The 26355-nt window shown below is 33.2% G+C and overlaps 2 protein-coding genes and 1 long non-coding RNA gene across 3 annotated transcripts; all 3 read left to right on the top strand.

The window, feature by feature from the left end:
• Positions 1 to 7995: 7995 nt before the first annotated feature.
• Positions 7996 to 12357, top strand: LOC128551920 (neurotrypsin-like). The gene is made up of 7 exons (XM_053532875.1): positions 7996 to 8506; positions 8947 to 9094; positions 9868 to 10043; positions 10371 to 10524; positions 10786 to 10958; positions 11823 to 11979; positions 12144 to 12357. The coding sequence occupies exons 3-7, from the start codon at positions 9920 to 9922 to the stop codon at positions 12355 to 12357; spliced, it is 822 nt and encodes a 273-aa protein (XP_053388850.1). The 5' UTR covers positions 7996 to 8506; positions 8947 to 9094; positions 9868 to 9919.
• Positions 12358 to 14954: 2597 nt separating this feature from the next.
• On the top strand, positions 14955 to 16085 carry LOC128551922 (uncharacterized). The gene is made up of 3 exons (XR_008368922.1): positions 14955 to 15093; positions 15527 to 15741; positions 15933 to 16085. It is a non-coding gene; the product is annotated as an uncharacterized LOC128551922 (long non-coding RNA).
• Positions 16086 to 16301: 216 nt separating this feature from the next.
• Positions 16302 to 26220, top strand: LOC128551923 (von Willebrand factor D and EGF domain-containing protein-like). The gene is made up of 14 exons (XM_053532877.1): positions 16302 to 16341; positions 18573 to 18857; positions 19049 to 19287; positions 19646 to 19732; positions 20371 to 20524; positions 21498 to 21685; positions 21936 to 22024; positions 22986 to 23055; positions 23318 to 23494; positions 23853 to 24079; positions 24411 to 24678; positions 24829 to 24894; positions 25424 to 25577; positions 26087 to 26220. Exons 1-13 carry the CDS (start codon positions 16302 to 16304, stop codon positions 25493 to 25495), a joined length of 1962 nt encoding a protein of 653 aa, XP_053388852.1. The 3' UTR covers positions 25496 to 25577; positions 26087 to 26220.
• The last annotated feature ends 135 nt before the right edge of the window (positions 26221 to 26355 follow it).

Genomic DNA, 26355 nt, shown 5'->3' on the forward strand with positions numbered 1-26355 from the left:
GTCCATTCTTTATCCCCCGCCGATGAAATCGGGAGGTGGGTATTGAAATGGCGTTGTCCGTCCGTCCGTCCTTCCGTGCGTTAGTCCATCCGTCCGAAACCATTTTTCAGTAACAGGTGGGTTTCATGAAACTTGAAATAAACATAACCAACAACGCGATGAGCCCGTCAAATTTTGTTTGGATTGGTGATTTCCCTTACAGTTATTGCCCTTTATTTACGAAAAATGCCCAAAATGTCGTCCCCACCATTTTCAGTAACTAGCAGGTAAAATTTTTGAAATTGAAATAAAGAGAACCACATACGGATATGCCGTCAAAAATTTTTTAAAAGGCCCAATTTTTTTTAGAATTATTGCCCTTTTATTTTTTTAAAAAAGGGCCAAAAAAGTCCGTCCCCTGCCCCGCCTTTTTCTTTTGGAAATTTTTTTTTAGTTTCGTTTAGAGTATTTCCCTTTAATTGTTTAAAAATCCACAAAATTTGTGATAAAAAACCCAAACAAAATTGGTAGAATTTAATTAACTTCTTTCATTCTTTTCCAGAACTTTTTATAAACATTGAAGTTTTACCCCCCACCTGGTCACCACCCTTTCCTTGGGCACACCCCCCCCCAACCAAACCCCCCACTCCCCCCCCTAAAAAAAACATTCCTTTTTATTTCTTTCTTTTTTAAAAATTCTATCAAATGCAAAGTTTTCTTTTCCCCACCTCCCTCTAAAATTTATGCGCCTACCCCAACAACTAAAACCCCAATTTTTTTTTATAATATTTAAATCAAAATGTGAAATTTTTTTACCCACCCCACTATGGGGGCAAAAGAGTCCCCTAAAATCCCCCTTTTTATTGCAGCGAACTGTTTTCCGTTTAAGTAATACATTTGTATTGGCCAAACCCGCATGGCAAACAAAATAGCCCAGAATCACTTGGGTTTTTTGAATCTTTTTTTTTAAAAAGTATGCTCCCAAAAACGCAGAAAAAAAACGTATTTTATTTTTGGTTACGTTGTTTTTAATCTTTTTGTGAGTCCCCCCCTGTAGGGATAAAACTAAATGCACAATGTGTTTTCTGCGAGTATATTTAAAGACCGAAGTAATATATAAGATTTCTTTAGTGTTTGGTAAAAAGTTAAGATGAATTTTATATTTTTTTTATGTTCCTGAAATTAAACAAACTAAAGATCATGTAAAGAAAAAATTTATTTTATGTGCGTGAAAATGCCGACGTTACTATGACGTCATCCGATTTTGTTTATTTTCCCCTTTTTAAAAATTTATATCCTTTTTTTTCGTTCGCTTAAAAGAGGGGGTTTTTCCCTTGAATTTCGTTTCTTTGGGACAGGAAAAAAAAAGTTCCTTTTAAAACCAAGTGTTCCCTTTTTAGAGGTTTTGAATTGAAAAAAGAAGGAATATTCGGGGAATTAACACTGTTTCCCTTTTTACCCAGTGTTCCTTTTAAAACCGAGTTCCTTTTTAAAATGAGATTGACTGTAATGGGGCCTTTGAAAGCTTTTTTAGCGGCAAATGGAATTTTTAAAAAAACAAAAGAATTTTTTAAAAAAATATTTTACTGAAATCAAAAAATATTACAGGTCTCACACGCCGAAAGACCCTGGACAGAATCACTGGCTTTGGGAGAATTTTAAAACAAAAACAAATTTGGGGCATATGTTAGGGAAAAATTTTTATATAAAGTCGAGTGTTTTATGCAAATGCTTGGCCCCAAAAAAAGGGGAAAATTTTTTTTAAATTAATTTTACATTTGTGTTTTTCCAATTTTTTTTTCATTCAGTCATTGAATTAATACATACAGTTTATTATTGGCCCACCTTTTTTATTAAATTCATGTTTTTTTTTCATACCCTTATCCATGTAAATTTAAATAGTAAGAGAAAGTATACATTTGGTACATAATACAAACCTTGAAATGTTTTTCAAAAACTGATAAAAAAGGAAAAAGAGATGATGGATTTTCCTTATGAAACAAGAGCTGTCTGTAAACTCCAATGCTCGACTATACGAAAAATTGTCCCCGAAGCAAAAAATGACCTTATTGTTTGGTTTTTTTTGTTTTGGGTTTTAAAAGCCGGTTTTAAAAATATTTCAGTCATTTTAAAGGCAGGCAGTTTTCCTAAACCCGTTCCCGGATTCGTAAAAATTTAAAACCTGTTTTTTTGCAATTAAAGCCCAAATTCCCCAATAATCAAGGTGGGGGACTAATGATTTTTAGACACAATGTCGTTTATCAAAAACACGGAAACATCACCCCCCCAGGGTCGAATCGCGACCCCCCCGATCCGTAAACCAAACCCCTTGCTACTACAAGCGGGCGGGGTAAATGAAATTTAAGGGTTAAAAAATTTATAGAGTTTATCCATATCCCATGGAATTTAATTTTAAAAATCTAATTTTTTGCAATGCACTGCCGAAAACCCTTAACCAAAATTTAGAAGTCTAAAGGGGGGCATATTGCCAATTACATGTAACATATGAAATCTACCCCGTGGGGTTTTGGTTTTTGTCCCGAAAAGAAACCAAAAAAGAAATTTTTAAATATAAAAATAAGTTGGGACTTTGATGCATGGTGATAAAAAGCTGACTTTCTTCGAATTATCGAGCCAAAAAGGCTAAGCGGTACAATTTGAAAAAAAAAAGAGAAAAGGGTTTTTAAGTTTTTGGGTTAGTAAAAAAAATTTTAAGAAGGGGCGGGGAAACAAAAAAACTGCTTTGGGCCAATTAAAGATCTCTTTTGATCTCCTTACCATAAATCTTTCCCTTTTTAACGGTATACATCTAACTTATCTTTCAAAAAAACAACAATATTTGGATTTAAATTATTTTTCAAATAAACTTAAATAAAAAAAAGTTGGGGGTTTTTTTACTAATTTACTTCCCAAAAAATGAAAAATTTTGCAAGAATTAAGAATATAATTTAAAAACCTTTCCTATTTTTCCCAGTATTTCCCAAAAAAACCCAAAATACTTTTGAAATCTAGAGGGGGTTTAATGACTTTTTTACTAAATAAAATTCCTTATCGCCCAGAACTTTTGGATCGTTGCATTCCTAGAAAGTGGGTTTTTTTTTCTGAAGACATGGGGCAAAAGTCGATAAATTTGAGGGGCTGTTTGCCTTAATAAAAAAAACCTTGTTGGGGGACATTTTCATCAATTTTATTTGGAAGCTCTAAAGCTTATGTCAAATTTTACAAATAAGAGTTTGTAACATTTTTTTTTTCCCAATTTAAAATATTTTTGAAAAAATTTCCCCTTTACCTTTTTTTTTATTTGGGTTTTATTTTATTTTTAAATTCCCAAAATAAGCATTTTATTTCCTTTTTTAATTCTTTTTTTTTTTGGTTCTTTTACTTCCTTTAAGTTTTTAATAACTTGTTTTTTCAAAACCCTTTTTTTAATGACTTTACTTTTTGATGTATCGTACATAATCGCCATTAGGGGAAAAACATAAACAAAATTTCAAGAAAACAAACATAGAAATTTTTTGATCTTATCAAAAATTGTTTTTAAAAAACATAACCCCCTTTTCAAACCTTTTTTTGAAAATGTGTTTTCATTTTTTTTTAAAAAAAAAAATATTGTACCATAAAAATTTGTGTTGAAATACAATAATTCCTCTTTTATTAACCTTGCAAATGCTTTTAACATTTCTTCAAGGAAAATATACTTCAAATCGGAAATTGTTTTGGGCAAATTGAAATTTTAAAAGGGAAAAACCTTAGTTTTTGGGGTTTTGCTATACATTTGTTATTCGCATTATTTTTTTGTACTAATCTTTTTTTTTCCAAATACTTTTTGGGGGTAGAAATGCATATATATCTTCATTTTTGCCCCCCCTTTCCCTATTTTGAAAATTCATTTCTGCTATTTTATCGGTTTGCTCCTCAAGAAATAAACAAAACTAATTTTTTTATTTTCTTGAAATTTTTTTGTGACGGGGTTTTGGGAGAACCCTCAATGGGTTAAAATTATTTTGGAATTTGCAAACTTTTTTATACTGTTTTTTTCCTTATGACAAAGTCCATTTACTCCCTTTGAAGTTTATGCTTTTAAAAATTTTTATTTTTTTGGGTTCCGTTTAGTTCTGAATTTGTTGTTGATCATTGTAAAGTTATACCCAAAAATGTGCTTGTTCCGGGACCCATTTAAGATTTTTTTTTTGCAAAAATTTTTTTCGTGTTTTTTTTTCTTTTTAGAGCTGTACATTAAGTAAATTGTTCTAGACCGGAAAGTTTTACAAATTTCTCTAATGTTCAATTAGGTTTTTAAAATATTTTGCACCTCAGAAAGAAAATTGCATCATCCGCAAAAAAATTGTTTTTCTCTACATTTTAAACCTTTATTCCTTTTATATCATCGTTTTTTTTAACTGTTGAAAGAATTTTAAAACCTGTAAAAAAAATAAGGGGGGAGGGAAACCTTGGCGAACTTCTTTTGACATTAAAAAAAACAACACTGTCCATATTTGAAATGCAAATTTTTGCATCTTTAAGAACAATTTGACCCCTTTCAAAAAAGGATTCTCCAAAAAATTAAAAAGGTTTAAACATTTGAAAATGTAGAACGGGGTTAAAAATAAAATGCTTTTTGAAGTCTGTAAAAAAAATAATTCTTCTTCATCCATTTTATTTACTTTTTCAAACATAAGCAAATTTTCCCCCCCCCAATTTTCTTCAATGTAACGTCCTTTTAAAAAACCATTTTTTTTGTTATTAATTATTTTGGTTAACACTTTCTTGAACCTATTTGCTATAGCCTTTGTTGCAATTTTATAATCGACATTTAGCAATGAAATTGGCCTCCAATTATTAATATTTAACAAGTCTTTTCCCTTTTTAGGTAAGAGAGTTATTACACCTTGTTTTTGTAATTCTGTTAAGTTACCATGTTGAAAACAGTTGTTGACTGAGTTAACAACAAAAAAATAAACCTTTTATATCTTTCCAAAATAACTTATATAACTCTGTCGTTAAACCATCAGAGCGTGGGCTTTTCATGTTCTTCATTTCCTTTAGTGCAAGAAAACATTCATATTCATTTAACTGACCTTCACAGGACTGTTTTTCATCTGAATTTAGTTTTACATTAACATGTTCAAAGAAAGTTTCATTTTCATTTATTGTTTGATCTTTTTTATACAAATTTTCGTAGAAGAGTTTGACATGCCTGATTATGTCTTTGTTTTCATGTATTTCTTTACCATTTGTTTCTAGTTTGTTTATTATTTTACTTTCTGCTCGTTTCTTCTCTAAATTTGTAAAGTATTTTTCCTTCTATCCATTCAGCTTTAGCTCTCAAAAGAATACCTTTCAATGTTTCGTCCAATAATTCTTCTAATTTACTTTTATTTGTTTTCAGTTCTGCCAAAAGTACTTCATCAGGCGGGTTTTGAGAAATTCTAGTTTCTAAGTCTTTAATGTTTTTCTCTAGTCTTTGTTGTTCCTCATTTTTTTTTCTTTATAACAGAGTATTTTATTGATACATCTCTTACTGTACCTTTAATTAATTCCCATAATGTATTCGGATTTGCTTCTTTATTAAAATTTGCAGTTTCAGTAATTGACATTCTCAATTCGTTTTGGTACTCTTTTTGTAAAATGATACTATTATTTAATTTGAAGAAACCTTTTTCTAGCTTTTTACTTTCTAACTTAAAGTGTACAATAGAATGGTCAGATTTATAACCAGCAGATATATTACATTTTGAAACGGTGTTTTATAAATTTTCAGAGACTAAAATGTAGTCTAACCTGCAGTATATAGCTGGTTTATGATTGGAGTGCCATGTAAACTTTTTATATTTGGATGGGTATTTCGCCATATATCACACAAGTCATTATTCACCAATATGTCATTTAATTTCTTAGAACATTTAATGTTTGTATTTTGTCTGCCATTCATTTTCTCAAGATTATAATCTAGGACAACATTAAAATCTCTGTTTCACTGTTGTGTTCTATTATTATTTCTTCTAGCTTATTGAAAACATTTATATTATCATTATTTGGCCCGTACACATTTATTAAAACGTATGTTTTCTCGTTTACTTTGCTTTTAAGCATTTGTAATCTACCTTTAATGACCTCTTTGTATTCAATAAACTGATACTGGAAATTTTCTTTTAGGAGAATGCCTATCCCCTTACTACTGCTGCTATTGCCACTTAAGTATATATCATTTTTTTCCATTGCCGTTTCCATTTTTCTAGGTCATTTTCCATACAATGGAGTTCTTGAAGGAAAATGATATCAACCTTTTGCTCTCTAAGGTATTCAAAAACTTTCACTCTTTTCTCTTTTGATGCAAGCCCCTTTCATTGAAAGTTGAAAAATGTGTACTATCCATAAGACTTTAAAACTGTGCCGAGATAAAACCAGAGACATCGAGACAGAGCAGCTTGGGAAAAGTGTATCGACGATTAATAGTGACTAAGAGTATGTTAACTTAATCTTACAGCATATATATAGCTAAGGTTCAGCATATGATTAAGTTGTTGGTGCAAACTGAACGGCATATTTGATCTTTTTTCTGAAGTAATGTCCATTCAGTCATAAAAAAACAATATTTTATTTAGGCGACCTCCTTGGACGGCTTGAGAATCGTTGTTGGTTTTACAAAGGTACAAGTACCAGTCTGGGATTTAGCCCGATATATTCAACAGAGTCTGCCTTAAACATTTAAAGTATTAACAAATTTTGTTAGAGTGACAGAAGTCCAAACTAGTTAGGAGATAAATATATACCAGTCATCTTAGACGATTTGTTTTCAGATCCGTCTATAAATATGACACTTTTTGTTCTTTACATAAAATGTTACTTGTGTGAATCATGAAGTTTGTTCACTACTGATCTAACTAACAAAATAAATACTGTTAAAAAAATCAAAATTTAAATGCACGAATTCATACTTTAAGACAGAAATTAAGAATCACACAAGATATATATATATGTTTATTTACTCTATATGTAATATATGTAAACAACATAGCGATTACTACAGTATAACGTAGGTGAATGCAATCGAAACAATCATGATGGAAGTACATGTATATGAGAATGAAACAATGGTTCCTTTTAATAAAGTAATTATTGATAAACTATGAAAATATATTACAGTACATATTTAGAGCATAATGAATGAGTAAAATATCTAACTAACCTGTAAAAACAATATCCAAGATTTATGTATGTTTATTTGCTATATAAGTAATATATGTAAACAACGTAGCGATTACTACTACAGTATAACGACGGTGAATGCAATGAAGCGTCGCACTCATCATAAAAGCTACGGGTCACAGGTTAGTAAGATATTAGTGTACTATAACGGGACATATAGATTATATTAGATACAGGTACGAATAGAGTATTGGAGGGTTGTGGACGGTTATCGGGAGGACTTTATTTGATTATTTCCCCTGGTCCAGTTTTGTATTTAAATAAAACGGATAGTAATGGAATTAAAAACAACATGTCTGATTATATTTTATGGTATATTTTATTCAAAATCACAAGTTAATATACAAATTAGCGTGAGATAATTTGCCCTACGACACAATGAATATAATTAAACCTCAAATAATTCAAAAATGACCCGTCGGAATATTGAACCCCAGCCGGGTATTTGACAGGCCAACATACATCCACCACGCCAGTCTTAGTCAACCCGGGGCTAGAGGGCGTGGACGGTAGCATGCATTTCCACTACCGTCCATGAACAGGCTCAATCAAACCGAGCCTGCAACATTTTCGTTTTTGTCGTGTTCAGCGACCTGTGAAGTTTCCACTTTTCTCTATTTTAGTAGTTATAACTGGAAGTGGCTTTAATTAAGGGAAAGCAAATCGTGCTGATTTCCCGTATCGGCAGATGAGCCGATAAATTGAACTCTCAAACGTCAAAATCAAACTTTAAGATGTATAAACAGTATTGTATGTTAGGTAATAACTCTAGTTAATAACTGGATATTCTGTTTTACAAACGGCTGATACTAGATTACAATTAACCGTGATCAAAGCTCTAAAAACACTTAGTTTATGCATTTAGCCAAGTTGAATATATTTGATGAGGGTTTCTAGATTCAAATCAAAATCTAATATTAAAATGTTTTAGCGAAGTATGGGCAGTATATATCAAATTTGATGAAACTCGGTGCAAAAGTTATTGATTATATGACAGTATCTTTAATGAATTGCAAAACTTTACAGTACTGTATTCATTAGTTCTGACAAGTCACCATTGTCAAACAAAGAATTATTTATAAGCGTAAAATCATGGATACAAGAAACAAAATACAACTTTGTAAACAGTACCTGTAACTATTTTACAGAGAAACTGGAGAGCCGATTTTAACCAATAGGTCGGATGTGTTACTAAGGAACTTGGCATGTACCGGGACAGAAAATGATATCTCTGAATGTGGACCTAGCTATTCTTGGGGTTACTCTACAGGATCGTGTAATGGAGTTGACCAAAGAAAAGCAACTGTGAAATGCTCAAGTAAGTACATTATAACTTTTATTTTAATTAGCAAATAAGATATGCAGTGTTATGTATACCACCAGGTTTAATTCAAATAGTGATCTACAATTTTCGTTACAGAGTAACAAGAATGATTTAGATGTATTATTGACTTTGATAGAGAATATAAATTATTACAAATGAGGTCATATTACCTTTCAAAATACTGTAGCTAAAAAAAAATGAAATAAATACTTCTTTCTCTTTGAAGGAATTGTGTGTTTAAAAATGTAATGTAGAATGAATAAAACATATTTACTTGCTCTACTTCGATCATGCAATTTTCCAACAGAAAAATGAAAAGTTTCATTGTGGCAACTGGTTCAGTGAGAAAATAATGTAGATTAAACGACATATTTAAAAAAAAAATATTACCATCGGCAATCAATGATTTTAAATCTGCACATGTACTGGTTTAGATGACAGGGTTCGTTTAGTTGGTGGAGTAAACGATTATATTGGAAGAGTTGAATTCCACTTCATAGGAATTTGGGGTACAGTATGCGATGCATTTTTTGATGCTAATGATACTAAAGTGGTGTGCCGACAGATAGGCTTTGAAGAGAGGTAAGTTCTTATAGTTTTTATTACACATAAATGTTTAAATGTGATTTGTTTTCAGTGAACTACGCTTAACAGCACCAAACAATAAACTCGAAAATCGAAATCTTGGCATTTAATATTATTAAAATTGTTTTAAATGAAGATTGTAATTAAAGTTAAAAATTAAGGACGATCAAAGATCAAATATTATACACATCTGATTGTATATTATAAATATATTTATTTTTGAATAAATATGGACAATTGCATGCATTTCAAAGCTTTTTAATTTTATACCTATTTTTTGAAAAAGTTAGGTACTATGTTAAATGATTGACCACCTTTAATGTATTTTATCTAACTTAAAGATTTGCAGAACCATTGTTCTTAACCTACGTTTCTACGCGAGTTGCACATTTTGACTTTATGTTTGTCCAATCATAGTTAGTGTGCTGTAGTGTGTCTTTTATGTTCGATATGAGTTTAACATCGTTTTCCAACAGTATAATAGTGCTGAAACGACGTCCAATTCGAAGACCATCGCTCCTGGACATTATTAACTTATTATCTGCAAGTATCTGAAAACTTCCACACATAAAGGTGAGGTTGAGGAGGTAAACATTCCCACATACCTTATGTTTAATTATCTTCAGACATTGTGAACATTAAGCTCGTGTTGTGACCAAACTCACAGGCTCCCAATTAACATCATGGTCCTCTGTGTTAGAAACATGTTTTTATACCAAAATCTCTTTACATGCATATTTAGTGTTTTATTGGTTCAAAATATTTTTCAGAAATGCAACAATATACAACAACTCCCAATTTGGCCTACTGAACAGTACACTGATGGTAGATGATTTACAATGTACAGGCGACGAAAATAATATTGATGAATGTGGTTCTTACCCTTGGAAAGTTAACAGCTATAGCTCATGCTTTTCTTATCACAGAAATGTTGGTGTCAATTGTAGTATGTACTTCTTTGTTCAGCCTGGCAATTTTATTTGTATGCTAATATTTTTATCACAATTAAGCTTTAACTCTTTTGAATATGATCATATTACAGTTGCCAGTACTACTTGGCATTTATAATGTTTGTCACACAGAAATACTTTACATTTTTATAAGTTTTTCCAGTGTAAAGTTATGCTACATTTATTATCTGAAATAAGTAGTAATACGGCTAGCAAATTGTAGATCAGATAAAGTGGCTAATAAATAGACCAACACCTTCGTTTTATTCTGCTTGCTTTCCTGCATTTCTATACATTTTCAAGAAAAGTGTTTTATCTAAAAGGACCAAACACTCCAATAAGACTGGTAAACGGCACTGGAAAATACAACGGTCGTCTTGAAGTTATGTACAGGGGAAAGTATGGGACTGTGTGTGACCGGGACTTTGATCTGACGGATGCCCAAGTAATTTGCAGGACTTTGGGTTACAATACAATGTAATTGTTTTTATACTGATTTTCATCGAGCTCTAGCAGAGCATTCCGAAGCCTTTATTAAGCCTGTTCTCGTCAATATCGTAGTAGAACGGTCTAATCGGTTCGAATGTTTTTGATTTGTACGTGAAACTTGTAGATATATTATATACCAATTTAGAAATATGCACGTAAAATCATTGCAAGCGTACTGTACCTACCTGTCTGCTGACATACCTGATTATACACTCTAGTTGTACTTTGAATTCAAAACTATTTCCTTAGGAGTGTTGGTTTCAAGAACCAGGCATTCTATGGAAAAGGTTCAGGAGAAATTGTTATATCAAATCTTCAGTGCAGTGGTACGGAACCTGACATCTCAAACTGCAACACACCTTATCGGTGGGCATCTCCACATGCATTTTGCAAGCATGACGATGACGTTTCTGTACAATGTGGTAAGTAAAAATAGTTATATAATGTCTTCAGCATGAAAATGGCTTTTCTTGCATACCGTAAAGAATTTCCCCATGTTTTTGCTGATGCTGGAAAAAAAACTCGTCTCTCCCTCCGGGGTGTAAGATGACTCACGTGTTGTAGTTGATGAAGGAATGTGTAAATTCACACGAACCTATAAACAAATAGAGCTTAAAATAATAAGAGAAAAGCTTTTTTTTTTAATACTTGAAGATTACGGTATACAAAAATAGAATCTTGTTGTATGGTACGAGTGTATTGAACGTGTAACTATTTTGCGGAATAGTTACCGCCTGAACAGTTACCCTTAAGGCAGATATTTTTCGTACCTTCAACCAGTGAAAGACCCCTATAGTCTAGACATGTAAATACTTTTTCTTATGTCTCTTCTTTTCTTTAGTGTTATAGCCCATATTAGCCTCTTGGCTCATACAGCTTAGAGATATATCTCTTAGTGACATATTGTATTTACTTGAAACCAATTAGAAAGTTACAGATAAATATTTAGGTATCTCGTGAACCATAAACTTATTTTATTTAGTCAAAACTTATTGGCTAGTACAAGGTCATACTGTTATCGAGTTATCTAGTCACAGTCCTGAACATTTCAGGTACTATTTTCACACTTTACTGATCACAGTCTCTCGTTTGACAATGCTTTGCAATGCAAATTATTATATCTATATTTACTTTTCAGTATAGGTATTGTCTTCATAGTAAAATTACAATGGCATGTAACTTCTTGTTTGAAGGAATTAAATCATCGAGTGCTTATCCTGGTTGTTAATCACTGTATTGGAACAAACTAGCCGTATAAGCTTATTTTGAAATGTTTTAATTACAAGACACACCCATACGTCTGCGCGGTGGATGGACAGCTTATGATGGACTAGTTGAAGTTTATATAAATGGTTCCTGGAAAGCGGTTTGTCGTAATGGATTTACCCAAGAAGACGCAACAGCTATTTGCAGTATTACTGAGTCAAGAAAAGATTATGACAGGTAAACATTTCAATTGCTCCCGCATTTTCTGACATTAGGATTGATAAAATACTGACGAAATATTTTGACAATGCGGATAATGATAAATTCTATGCCTTGTGATTTATACCATAGGTGAAAGTTAATATAAGAAAATAATTTTAATGTTTTCGATTTTATCCAAGCCGCAGGAAGATATCAATCCATGAAGGAAGGTTCTATGGTCTAGATAGCAACTTAGCTTCTCTGAGTTCTCTAGGATGTAATGGAAAAGAAAATGACTTATTTGCGTGTGGTTCTGCGGAGTGGACGAAAGCCGTCAAATCTTGCAATACACAAGACAACGTTGCTGTCAACTGCCGTAATATGAAATACTATTTTCAACAGATACCTTTGTAGAGTATTTGCATTGAACTAAATTTGACCCTGCTTAACCGCTGATTTTAATACCTATCATTCCAATATCAGTCACATTTATCAAATACTTAATAAATATGACAAATAATGGACTTTTCAAATTTTGTGAATAGTAATAGCAGTGTACACTCTCGATGCCGTTAAATCATTTCCCGGGTTGTCTTCAACGTGCCTTTCTACACCAAGTTTTATTATTTCAGGGCCAGAAATCTGCTTTTAACTAATATTAACTATATACCTCGATTGTGAAGTAAACTTTAAGCTTATTTGAATCACTCTCGAGTCCACTTGCTGGAAAATCTTATACTTGAGTCATATGAGACGATCTGGGTTAGACAGTTGGGGTCTAACCTACGACTTCCAGATTGAGCGATCGGCACCTGAACCACTAGAACATTGTTCAGTTTCCTCTGCTGCATATCAGATGATTATATAATGGGTCTTTTTGGTACCCACTGTTTATGTTGGGACTTAATACCGCACACACTGTTCTCTATTCTAATGGTAATTATCTATTATTTAGAATCAGCATGTTTTGTTCTGCGTTAATAAAGTTTAAAGTGTCAGTTGTTATCATTACTGGGTCATGGAGTTCATTTAAGGTTACTTTTCAGTAAAGGTCCCCTTAAGCCGGTGTTTGGGGGTTTACATTTCTTTATATCTTAATAAACAGACTATCAAACTTGTTTTTCGTTGTTTTATTCTATGCTTCCATACACTTGATTTTCTGTTAAAATGAATCCACATTAAAGACTACGTTATGGACGCTCGCTACGGTTTCGTAATTTTTTTCTCAATAATAGATTTTGATGAAATGTTTTGTATTAAAAGATCATGTTATGATGAATTGAAAAATGAAATAAAAATACTAGGTCACCAGCTTTGTTTCAATTTAATTTGCCCCTAGATATGGTGCTATTTTTAACATTTTTCAAAATTTCTATAATCCTAAAATATATTTCAGTAAAGTACAATAATCAGCACAAATTTGATATCTAAGCATTTTTATAACGGAAAACAATTTATCTATTTGAAACACGCTCAGGGAAATCAAAAGAAAATGATTTTGTAAAGAAAGGAATACTTGTTCAGCAGACCCAATGGCTTTTTTTTGCATATTTTTGTCAATTTTAAGTTGGTACTTCTGCTATTTTATCGAGTTTCACATAATAGAATTTAATCAAACTCTGCACATACCTTTGGTAGTGTCTACCTTATCTAAAACAAAAAGAAAATTGATAGGTCACCTTATTAGATTTCGCTTAAATCAAATTACAACGAGGTGGGGTGTGGCGGGCATTTATACAACGCAGGTTGGTACGAAATACTCTTTCAGTGTTTGAGCAAATTATCAAACGGCAGATTTCTTAATAAGCGGATTTTAAGATGTTTCTGAAGCATTTTGATGTCATAGAACGATGAAAGTTTCCGCCTTTCTCCGAACAAAACCTATAGTTTACGAATACGGATGTACGGTATGGGCACGGTACGGGATTAGAAACAGCTGTGACTCAATGCAGAGTTGGAGCGCTGGTATAAATTACAGACTCCAGTATATGTCGGACTGAAGCAATTTTGAACTAAATGTACTTTAAATGTATATATTTTGTAACCATGGTGATACTTACCCTAACATTTAGTCAGTATATTATACATATTTTACATTAAATGCATGCGAACATACAATAATTTGCAAATTTTTGCCGTACGCGACATTAAATAATCACTTCCGGGCATGCGCAGAAAACCGCTCCAACTCTGTAGTGAGCTACATCGATTAGAAACACAACGAAATTGGCACGGTGTTGGGGTAAATATCGACCCGTCCGGAAAAACTGTAGCGAGTGCCTTTAAGTACTTCTTCTAAGTAAATCCAAAAATAAGCTGTTTACTTTATCGAAAATGAATAAAAATATGTCAAGTAGTATTGTATGAATCTCTACTACTTAAGCCGGTGCTAGGGGGCGTGGGCATTGTTGCATTTTGTATTACTGCTCATGAACAGACTCAATCAAACCGAGTCTGCAATTTTCACTGTTTGCCTTGTTCTCGGTGCTTCCGAGGGATCTACTTTCCAGATTTTATTTACTTCACAACAGCGGGTGTTAAGTGCTGTGTGGCGGCCGTAAAAAGTCGCCCCGACTTCATCTCAGTGTTGTTATATTTTCTGGTCCTTCGGGATTATTTATTTCAACTCATTTAGATTTGAAGATTAAATACTGCTTAAGCCGGTGCTAGGGGACGTGGGCATTTTTGCATTTTCCATTACTGCTCATGAACAGACTCAATCAAACCGAGTCTGCAATTTTCACTGTTTGCCTTGTTCTCGGTGCTTCCGAGGGATCTACTTTCCAGATTTTATTACCTTAAATGTTCCTTATGATGGACTCCGATGTAGGACATATATACTTTACGTTCAGAAGGAAAGGGAAATGTCAAACAATATTGTTTTGCAGTCTAGAACTACACATTTCTACTGATTGACACCAGTTAGTGATTAGACCAGACAATTATGTTTAGATGTTCTAAATAGTTTAATCAAACATTACAGTAAAGTCTATCGGACAAATGACGCCGACGGCATGGGACAGGGTAGTAGTAGAATTTTGATTGATGATCTTAATTGCATTGGTACGGAAGATGACATTTCTGAGTGTAGATCAAGAGAATGGGGAGTCCATAACTGTGAACATTCTGAAGACGTTGTAATTACTTGTGGTAAGTTAAACAAACTAAACAGAAAAGAAACATGTAAACATCATGGTAAATGCTTATAAAGATAGGCTGCCAAATACTCTCGTCATTTGGTTTGGTGAGTTGATAACAGTTTAATTACACATAGTAAACATGGTAAATCATCCTGCAGCTCTTCAAGTTGTTGGAAATTTAAACAATTGTTCTGTACACAGATTTCCGTTTTATACAAAATATGAGCTTCTCTCCGTTTGCTATATGTTAATTCATTATGTTCTTATTGTCTTCCGTCAAATATAAATTATCTTGAGTACATTTTAACAATATTATTATTATAATATTATCACTTAATGACTACTGCTTACGCTTAATTATTACATGCAAATACAACGTAAATACAAATGAAGGACAGACTTAATTTTTTGTACTGCATTATGATATTTTATTTTGCATTTAGATTACATAGAAAACATTGATCCGTGCAAACCAAAAGAATACACCAGACTACCGAACCTTGAAGTTCGATATGCTAATATACATACTGCTGAACTGCAAAGGAAATATAATGATTCTAAATTGCCACTTCGATGGTATAATGTTGGAAACAATACCTTTCCTGAAAAGGACCTCCATTAGACCACTGTGGAACTCACTTTCCAGTATACAGCAAAGGTAATAGAAATAATCGTACTAGAGTTGTTGATAAGTCAAAAATAACATACACTTTTCCCACTTAAGAAATATTACATTAAAGTGCATTAGAAATATCTAACCAAACAGAAAGGTTTCAGGCAGATGTTTCACTGAAAAACTGAAACATTCCTCGTAAAATATTTTAGCATAATACTATTTCTTTTTCGAAGATCAAGTGCCCGATCAAATAGATCCAGTCACTATTAAAGCGACTCAAGTAGGAAATTCAAGTGTGATTTACAACATACTCGCAAAACACTGCAGTAATGGTGATTACGTTTATAGACTTGGTCCAACCCACAACGATCAAAGTGGATACTGTTTTGGTAATTATTCCTGTTTTTTCCTTCTACCCTGTTGATTGTCGAAAATCTTGATATGCATATAGTAACTTGCAATTATCAATTGATAAAAAAGTCACGAAATAATATCAGTGATCATGTGCAATTCATTGTAACAAACAAGAAATTATTTATAGAAACGCTATTCATCAGTTTCAGTTAAAACAGTTTCTTTTACATGTTATATAAAAGATTGTAATGAACCAATGTGTTTTAATTACAGGTATTGGATCTGAAGGTACGTTGTGTTCTTGTTAACCAGGTCATTGTTTCAATTTTTACGACAAGCCAGTTACTTATTTCTTCGATGTGTATTTTTCTTCGTCTTAACCATAGAAAGGCCATGTATAAAATCGAGAAGACGTTCAAATTATGCCCCTGGGTTGAAAAAATAAAATAGACATGTAGGGAATTTTTTTTTTTAAATCTTGTCTACCACGTTTTTTCAAATTATTATCCTGGGGTGAAAAGAGGCCCTGCCCAGGGGTTCCAAAGTTTTAAATAGACTTGTATAGGAAAAATCTTTAAAAATGTTCTTGCCTGAAACGGCAAGGCCTAGGCTTTTGATATTTGATACGTTGCATTACCTAGTGGTCCTTTACGAAAAGTGTTCAAATTATCCACCCCCACTGGGATTAAAAGAGGCCCGGCTCTGGGGATCCCAAGTATTGCATAGACTTATATAGGAAAATGCTTTGAAAATCTTCTTGTCTGAAAGTTCAAGGTCTAGGCCTTTGATATGTGGTATGTATCATTACCTAGTGGTTCTCTAACAAGATTTTTCAAATAATGCTCTTTTGGTGAAAAGAGCTCCCGCCCCGTGGGTCACTTGTATATGTGTTATATAGGAAAAAATACTTAAAACATTATCTGATCATATTGTCTAAACTGTATTATTCACTTGACTGTGACCTTGACCTAGTGACCTACTTTCTTGTTTTTTTTAAAATACAGTCTTGAAATTTGGATGACATATACAGCTTTGCACACCGATCTTAACACTGACTTTCAGTGACCATGAATGTGACCTACTGACCTACTTCTTTAATATTTTAGCATCAGTATGTGTACGTTTTGATACAGATTTCAATACTCACCTTGAATAGTCTTAATCATGACCTACTGACTTACTGTCATGTTTTTGAAGTAACAGCTTTATAAAGCTTTAGCTAAAAATTTGTTCAAGCAAGAAACTCAACTCAGGTGGGCGATATAGGGCCAGTATGGCCCTCTTGTTTTAAAAAGTGGTTAGTCGTCTGAAGGTACGAACACTCATACTGATCCACTTATTTTGGTCAACCTTATACAAAAATTGAAGTTCTATCAGTAATTATATATTAATAATGCAAAACATGAATTTTTGGCGTGATTATATGTATTTATCATATCTAAGTAACCGTATTTCCTCTTATTTATTTATTAACAACTAAAACTTTATCAAAGCAGTCCATGCTTATTATTTATCTTCACCAAATGATCAGTTATTTTATACGAGCGATAAATGTATTCAACTTTTATACTCAGTTTATGTTTTTATGCAATTTACCATTTGGTTTTATATGTACTAAATGTTTTGTAAATAAATAAGTCATTTTGTAAAACTGTCTGATTTTATATATAGATATGATTGGCTTCTACATTTTATATAAGCACCGCCTCAGTAGCCTAGTGGTAGAGCGCCCGCTTCGAGTGCGGGAGGTCGTGGGTTCGATCCCTGGCCGCGTCATACCAAAGACTAAAAAATGGCACTAGTAGCTTCCTTGGCGCTCAGCATTAAGAGGATTACTAGGACTGGTCAGCCCGGTGTCAGTATAATGTGACTAGGTGGGTTATCATGCCACGTGTCTACGGCGTGATATTCCAGTGAGGTAGCACTATAAAGTTGGGCATTGTGCTCACTGCTTAAAGTAGACACCATCGTTTATATGACTGAAAAGTTGTTGAAAAAGACGTTAAACCCGAACACACACGCACACACATTTTATATAGCCATATTTATACATGTGCGTGTCTACTAAATGTTACGTGCCTCACTTTCTAAATTATTATGCAAATTTAAAAAACGAGGTTTCCCCAAAGGTGGTTTTGCCATTGACCGTCCCAAGGCGATGCCCCACTCTGTTCCACCATGTGTTGGTTTTGTCCTTGTGTGTTTGCTTTGTGTGAGTGTGTTTATTGGTCGTGTGCGTGTCTGCGTGCTGGGATTACGTTTGGAGAGGCTCCTTTTTAGAACGTGGCTTTCCCTGTTGGATAAACCTTACACTGGAAAATAGCGCATGTACAAAAATTCCTCTGTATTTGCATTAGAGTTTAATTGCAGAGAAAAAAAACACCTTTGGTTTTGCAAGGAAATAGTGGAATATTAATTGTTTTTAGAAAAAAAATACACAAATTAAATAGCTAGTATTTAGATATTTTTCCATTGTTCTTAGATCTCGTAATTAACACAATTTACATTTGTCATTTTAGAAGCAGCCTATCGCCCAGCTTCGGCTAAGATTAATGTGCCACAAGCAGACATCACAAATCATAGCTTTACAATCATCATATCTTACGACCATGGGAGCGAAAATTTGACAGGAGAAGGAAATCTCCTTCTGAAAGATGGTAGTGTGATTCGTTCATATTCTGTGGACAAACCATCATTGTCAAAAACATTTGAAGGTTTGACGATTGGCACTAAGTACATTGTCGAGGTGCATACATATCGACACGGACAACGCACTGAACTGGACCGAGAATGGGTTTTCACACGTAAGCAACATTTCGGCTATCGAAATTGAAATTGGTTTTATATGGCGCAGCAAAATTTACATTAAAGGCATAAAGTACAAATGTAAGTATTATATTAAACTGTGATAAGTAGCTAATGATGATATATTTTTAATCAAAACTTATCTTTTAAGTTTATCTATTATGTCAAATTTATGAACAAATTAATTCAGAGCCAGGAATAGAAGCTTATCTACAGCCGGTGTCGACAGGAAAAGCAGAATTAAGCTCTACAGCCTTTCGTTGCCAGTTTCATACTTCACCAGAAGTTGCGTACAGTGTTCGCTGGATTGTACAGAGAGATGAAAGAAACTACACAATATTTAAGATTGGTGAAGAGAAACATGAATTATACGGTCTGTCTTTAACAGAGGAGGATCTTGTGAAAAGTCATATCTCCTTACCATTCCATGTAAATATCGCAGACGACGAATATACATATCTCATGACATATCGGTGTTGTTTTGTATTGACTCTTCTCTTGCAGTCAGTAAGAAAAATGAAAAGAAATTGTTTTCACTTTTATACGTCGTTATAAATGTGCCTTCATGTTCCGATGTTTTTAATCACAAGGTCTTTGAAAAAGTCAAAATGTTTTATTACAAATATATGGTTTTAAAACATTATGGAGCATGTATGCAGTACTTACATAAACCTTTCAACATATTTTAGTGTTAAATGTTAATGGTTGAATAAACACAACCATTTGGCGTTTTGAGTGCAAATATTCATTGAGAGACATTTTGAAATAGTTCTTGTTAATGTTACAGGTTTCGTGCGCTGTAGCCGAAAATCAAGATACAACGCCGAAAGCAAGTTTCTCTGTATCGTCCAACATTATATCTGCTGGTATCAAGGTAAATGCTTATACTGATATCTGTCTATTTGTGTGTGAATTTTAATTCTTATCACCTCGCGTATAAGAATCAAATTAGACGTGCGTGCATGTTTTACAGAAAAGAAATAGAGGTAATTATATAGTCATGTCTTTGTACAGATAACATGTAAGAGTCAAACTTGCTCAGAATATAGCTCTTTTCATCACCAATTGAGGGTTTTGTTTTTGTTGGGATTAAGGTCACGTCGACACAATTTAAAATTATGTGGCAAGTTTTCAAACGTTTGGTTGTAAAGGAATATCCCTGTTGTCCCTCCAGGCATTATTTCATGGGCGGGCACCTGTGTAGAACCACTAACATTCCATTATCAACCAGAATGTCTTACCCACATGAACAATTTTATGCCATAAGCTAGGACTCGAAGTCACATCAGTGAGGGACAACTGATTTAAAGCCAGCGACCATATCAAATCGGCTATGCATCCTCAGTATCAACCTGTGAATAAAATTTTCAATGTAAATATACACTATTTATATCTCTCACAAGCTATAGCTGCCGTCTTTAAATAAACAATCAATTGTTTTAAGTAAAACATACTAATTCTGTTCTGTCAAAATTTTATTAACAATTGTAGTATTATATAATCTGTGATTAGATATTGACACCACAAGTGAATATGCGTAGGGACGAAACTGCCATCATTCGATTTTCACCAACAGTTCCAATTGGCTGTTACAGCTCGCATATGGCTGCTAACGACTGCAAGTTAACATTGGCTATTTCGATACCCGTCAGTAAAAATTGTACAGGTACATGTTTAAGTATTTATTTATTTCTTTATTTACTCTTGAGCTGTTTTTTATGTTTAGGTTAGAACACACTTACACGGGACATTTTGCGAAATATTTAGCTTTTGATAATGACGGTTCTACCCAGGCGGCCCTCTTGGCATTGTTTTAGGTATGAACAGAACCATTGACATTTCGTAAACCAGCTTGATGCCTTCCTCACATGAAAAAATTTACACACAAAGAGAGGTTTCGAAGCCAAATTCCTGGGGGGCAAGTGATTTGAAGTCATCGACATTAACCACTCAGCCAGGGAGGCCCCTACGACGATTCATTATATATTTCCAGATATAAAAAAACAACTTCTTTGAATGCTTATTGAAATATTTATTAGTGTATCCATGCTATATAGTATTGATTCGAACGTCTGCAACGTTCTTTTTATCGACTTTCACATGTCAATAGTGGTTGTTTTACTTTATCTTCATTTGTCCGGAATATTAAGAAAAATTAATAAAACTGATGTTCTGGCTTGATTCCAGTGTAATTCTTAGCAATGGCTTTTAAGTAACGTAATTTCGAAGTCAACGGTTCAAGTCCGATTCAGAAAAAAATGAATGCGTTTTACTTTGAAACTACAACAGAGCAATGTAAATTTTGTGAAAGTCTACTTGGGTTCAGTCCTTTCTGTAAATAAATGCTTGAAAGTGTCTGAATTTTCAGCCTAAGGTGCGCCCAAAGCAGGAAAATATTTAAAGTATCTGGCTCTGTAACATCTGTTAGAGTACAGAACAGTGTTGAAGTATGATAGCAATGTAAATTTATATGTTTAGGATCTTATTTTGTCCATTGTTACATCTATACGATTTACATTATACACACTGTAATGTTGTAGTAATGCCTATATGCACGTAAATCATGATTGTTTTGTTTTAGTATCAAACTATTGCTCAATAGATTAAAACTATATAACTACTTTAACTACTAACTGAAGGTATTTCAACAAAAAAATGTACTATCAGTATATCGGGGGACGAAGGTATCGAGCATGATCTTCAAATACAAGCCACTGAAGACGGCCAATACGGCATGCTGGAGGAGATAACATATAAAGTCATTTTGAGAACGGCCAACCTCAAAAATGATACAATATGGAATGGTTACATCATACCTGCTGTAACGGTTAGTGTTTTCACTGACTTGCAGAAAACTATTATGTTACACAATGTTTATGTTTCTAACCACAGTTTTTGTACGAATTTATGTTCTTGAAACATACTATGTTATCTTTTTCTTTTCATTTATATGCATTTAAATCTAACGTGTAATAACATTGAAGTGTTGCCTTAGTTAGCAGCTGTCTGCTTGCTACACATTATAGATATTATCATACACTAATAATTATATAAAAGATCAAGTGTTGAAATTTCAGGTAAATGTTAAACCAGAAATTGAAACCTACTGGAGAGGTAAAAGATGTGAAGCATTGAATGAACCACATATGTATACATTCGACGACGTGTAAGTATTTTCACCTCGCTATGTAAACTTGCAGGGATTTAAATCTATGGCGGCAGCTTTCTATATCCATTTTCAGATTTATTTCCATTTCTTGTCAGTACTGGTTATCATGCCGTTTTTAAGATGCTCAATATCATGAAGTACATCCTCTAAAAGAATATATTTGAGGTTCCTTGTTTAATTTTGTTCACTTGAAGGCGTCAGTTAAACCTGTAAACTTCATGTTTGTTTGTTTTGGGTTTAACGCCGTTTTTCAACAGTATTTCAGTCATGTAACGGCGGGCAGTTAACCTAACCAGTGTTCCTGGATTCTGTACCAGTACAAACCTGTTCTCCGCAAGTAACTGCCAACTTCCCAAAATGAATTATCAGAGGTGGAGGACGAATGATTTCAGACACAATGTCTTTTATAAAATCGTCACGGAGAACATACGCCCCGCCCGGGGATCGAACTTGCGACCCTGCGATCCGTAGACCAACGCTCTCCCTACTGAGTGGGCGAGCTGTTAACTGCATGTACATTGTAAATCAAAGCATTGCGACCTACTATATGTTAAAAATAGGAAAAAACATTAAAAGATAAACTAGATAGAAAAGAAAAGATCAAAATTCAAAACTCCTTCTTTTTAAGAATTAAATACATTATTTGCATGAACGTTGTAAACCTATGTATTGGGTGATATACAGCTGATGACAAACCTGACCTTAAGATTAACTGAGCTCATTGTTTTGGCAGGTTTAATGAACAATCATGCCATATTAAATCTTCACTATGTTAGGAAAAAGCAACAATGTTATCTGTCTTAATCACTTTTCTAACACACTGATTTACACTGCAGCCACTAAACTCATTAAAATTGCACATATTGCTTATATGTCTTTTATTAAAATTATGTAATATGATAACATTTATATTGATTAAATTTTAACAACAAAGATTGTGTTTATACTTCAAATACAGACAGTACGAGCATCACGAAAGTTTCTCAGATGAGTATGTACTCTATACCCACACATCTTACCAAGCAAAGGTTTATATGTTTTTTTTAATTATCATCAATAAGTGAAATACCATTGTATTACAGTTATATATACCTGTATTAATTTTTGTTTTGTTTTGTTAATTAGGTTATGTTTAATAGATCATCGAAACGATTTGTTAACCGACATAATCATTATACAAATATGTGAAACAAATATCACACAAAAGCTTAGCTATATATATAGAAATCGATATTAAAGAAGACATAAATGATATATCTAGATACTATGCATGTTCATACATTAAAATAGGTTCATCATAAATTGGAACGCTGTAACTCGAACGCAATGTGTAACTGTGGAATTGCAGTGCTGGCAGGTAGAGATATTTACGTAATAAGCACATGCAATAATATCATGGAAATCGGATACAAACAATGTGATGATGGCGTCCTTCTTGTTAGACAAGAAACAGACTCTACATATACGGTAAACTTTAGTACTAAAGTATTTTACAATAATATATCTGAAGATGTATATGTAAAGAGATAAGTAGTACAAAAATTGCGCTGATACAACGAAGTTTGCGCAATGTATTAGACTTCCTCTTCGCTCTCAGATAAAAATTCTTAAGTGTATTTACATTAGGGGCTTTGCAATACTGCTCTTTGATATATTACCAGTACACAGATTCAATTATCATGTTTTATCAATGTTTCAAATGTCATTATAATCCTTTCGTGAGATATTTGTCTATGATATTTGTGAAAAACTGCACACTAATTCTTTAGAATAAAAAATGTAATCCGCCTTATTTATTTAGGACAAAGCACAATTTCAATTTCAGATTTATTTACCATTTGGAACATACGTAAAAGCCCGCCTCGACAAATCTCCATATTTCAACTCAGTTGGAACCATGATAGTTTCGGTGTCCTTGTATCCTTCCGTTCACGATCAGCATAGCCGTAGTAGAGGGTTGTGTGGTTCACTTGATAACAACCGTACAAATGACTTTCACGACCGCACCGGACAAATCAGCTTGAACAGAACTGAGTTTATTCAAACATGGAAGTTCGTTTAGTGAACATATATTATATTTGGTGTTAAATAATCAATTTATTTTCTATTGGCTAAAGTTTCCAAATTTTAATGCTTATATTTCAAAGAAAGTTAAGTATTTGTAATTTAAGCGTAGAAACGATATTATGTATCTGGATACTGTTAATAGCAGCCTGACTTTCAAATAGATATTTCATTAGGAAGTAGTATATTCTTACAACATTGTAGCTGCTAAAAGTGTTAAACAAGCTTTACCTCAAATAACAAAATGTAAGCTAAAGATATTAAAAGAAGCTGTTTGTATTGCATATATTCTCGTACACGTTCCATTTCCATCGTATAGAGTTTCAAAAGAAGAAAGCTTATTCAAGACAAGTTCTAAATCAACAGTCCCATGGGTGCATCCTGCTTGCACATGTAGTGTATCCAGTGGACACGTTACAACCAAGGATAAATGTCACCTAGGAGCAGACAACACATGTGCAAAAGGAAGAACGGTCGGGAAACAGACATGCGAACTCGCTGAACAGAAATCTATCAAGAGTTCTGAGATGCAAACTGTTCCAGTTTTAGATCTGAGCAAAGATGGCAATCATAAAGATGGCGTAACTGTATGAATTGTTCAGTACCTTTCTATTTGAATACTTGCAAATAGGATTATTATTATTTTATTTTAACTACTAAATTATTTTATTTTAGCAAAACCATAATATTTTCATATTTGATATTAAATTTTGTTTTTCTTATTTTTATATTTAAAGACCTTGAAAGGACCCGAAGTGACTAATACGAAGCCCACAACAAAGAAAGAAGCACAAGTTTCACAGGTTATCATCATTAGATGTTATGCTTGCTTCTCATAATAGTTAACATTATGCTTTCACATTTTAGATAATTATACGATTATCGTCACGTTGATCTTTTTACTTGTTTTCTTAAAGCTGGCAATTATCATATCTGTTCAGTTAAATGTTTTGTAACACCACTGTCAATCAAAATGTCTTGCTTGATTATTTCCATAACACAGCACTTTACATGTTTGTCAGTTATGAGAATACCTCTTGATCATAATTGATTAACTGCTTTTTATTTGAACAATAAGAAAATGCAAAACTTCTGTTTCATATACCTTTTTCCTGTCGCAACATGTTTCCATCTTATGGAAACGATGCATGTAGTTTCAATTAACGCTTTAATGTTTATGTTTTCAATTTACGCTTTGTTATCAAGAATCTGATATTCTCTACTATATTGTATCAAAACGTTTTGTTAAGAGCTATGTAGAATGATTAATCAACACTAGCGTTTTGTTTGAACTTCAATATAATAAGCATCAAAATATTTCTAATGTTATAGACAACAACATCTACCCCAAGCGAACACTGGGATCACAATAAAGCTAAATCGTTTTGTACAAATTATGAATAGTTCAAGCGTATTTCGACTTTGTGCACGGGTTCCCCACACAGACACCGGGCGGGCTATTGAAACATGTACACAGGATATTGTTGTAAGTAATTGACATTGTTTTCTTATAAAATGTCGAAATGTTTCACTGTTTTGGTTTTCAGGATATATATTTTCGTGTTTAGTTACATGGACACAATCTTAGATCATGTAGTGACTTACGCATTTAATGATAACAGATGACCCATTTTTTCTCCAGACATAATTCAAGTAAATTGTGGAGACATTGATAGTATCACCGGCCTTCCTCAAGCCAAGTGGGTGACTGTTTTAAAAGACAACCGCTACTCTCAACAAAGATGATGGACAAGAGATTCAAAGTCACGGTCATTACACATTCAGATGTTTATGCAGCAAGGCACTTCATGTAGCCAGTTGCTCCTTTGATCACATTCACAAAAAGAATCAGCTTTACGTAGTAAAGAGGACATTGTGTTCACTGTGTGTTTGTGTTTTGTTTTTGTTTTTAAATAGATAAAGCGAAAACTTCACAGGTCGCTCAAGACTTGTAAGTCACGTATTGTTTAACCGTCTCGTTACTACTGATTACAGATAACACAGACAACGGAGTGGCGCAGGCTATCACTACAATCTATGCAAGACTCATGTATATCTGAAATACATAGAAACAAAACAGTCCGAGAAGATTTAGAACGCCCAAGGGAAACGATTTCCACAACAACGACACCTAGTGGTCAACCCATTGGCCAAGTCACAACACATCATCCAACCGATGAAGTCAAAGATTCAAAGCTTAATATAATTGAAATCGTAGACGCGATAGAAGAAATTGCCTGTCCAAATGAATGTTCAGATCACGG

Source organism: Mercenaria mercenaria, unplaced genomic scaffold, assembly GCF_021730395.1.
Source record: "Mercenaria mercenaria strain notata unplaced genomic scaffold, MADL_Memer_1 contig_1838, whole genome shotgun sequence".
Lineage (NCBI taxonomy): Eukaryota > Metazoa > Mollusca > Bivalvia > Venerida > Veneridae > Mercenaria > Mercenaria mercenaria.

Excerpts from the sequence above, each read along its gene's own strand:
- LOC128551923 (XM_053532877.1), top strand. The coding sequence starts at position 16,302 with ATGAACCAATGTGTTTTAATTACAGGTATTGGATCTGAAG. Across the intron at positions 18,858-19,048 it reads CCGAGAATGGGTTTTCACAC|AGCCAGGAATAGAAGCTTAT; the intron begins GTAAGCAACATT and ends AAATTAATTCAG. Across the intron at positions 19,288-19,645 it reads ATATCTCCTTACCATTCCAT|GTTTCGTGCGCTGTAGCCGA; the intron begins GTAAATATCGCA and ends TTAATGTTACAG.
- LOC128551920 (XM_053532875.1), top strand. The coding sequence starts at position 9,920 with ATGGTAGATGATTTACAATGTACAGGCGACGAAAATAATATTGATGAA. Across the intron at positions 10,044-10,370 it reads AAATGTTGGTGTCAATTGTA|GACCAAACACTCCAATAAGA; the intron begins GTATGTACTTCT and ends TTTATCTAAAAG. Across the intron at positions 11,980-12,143 it reads TCAAGAAAAGATTATGACAG|CCGCAGGAAGATATCAATCC; the intron begins GTAAACATTTCA and ends ATTTTATCCAAG.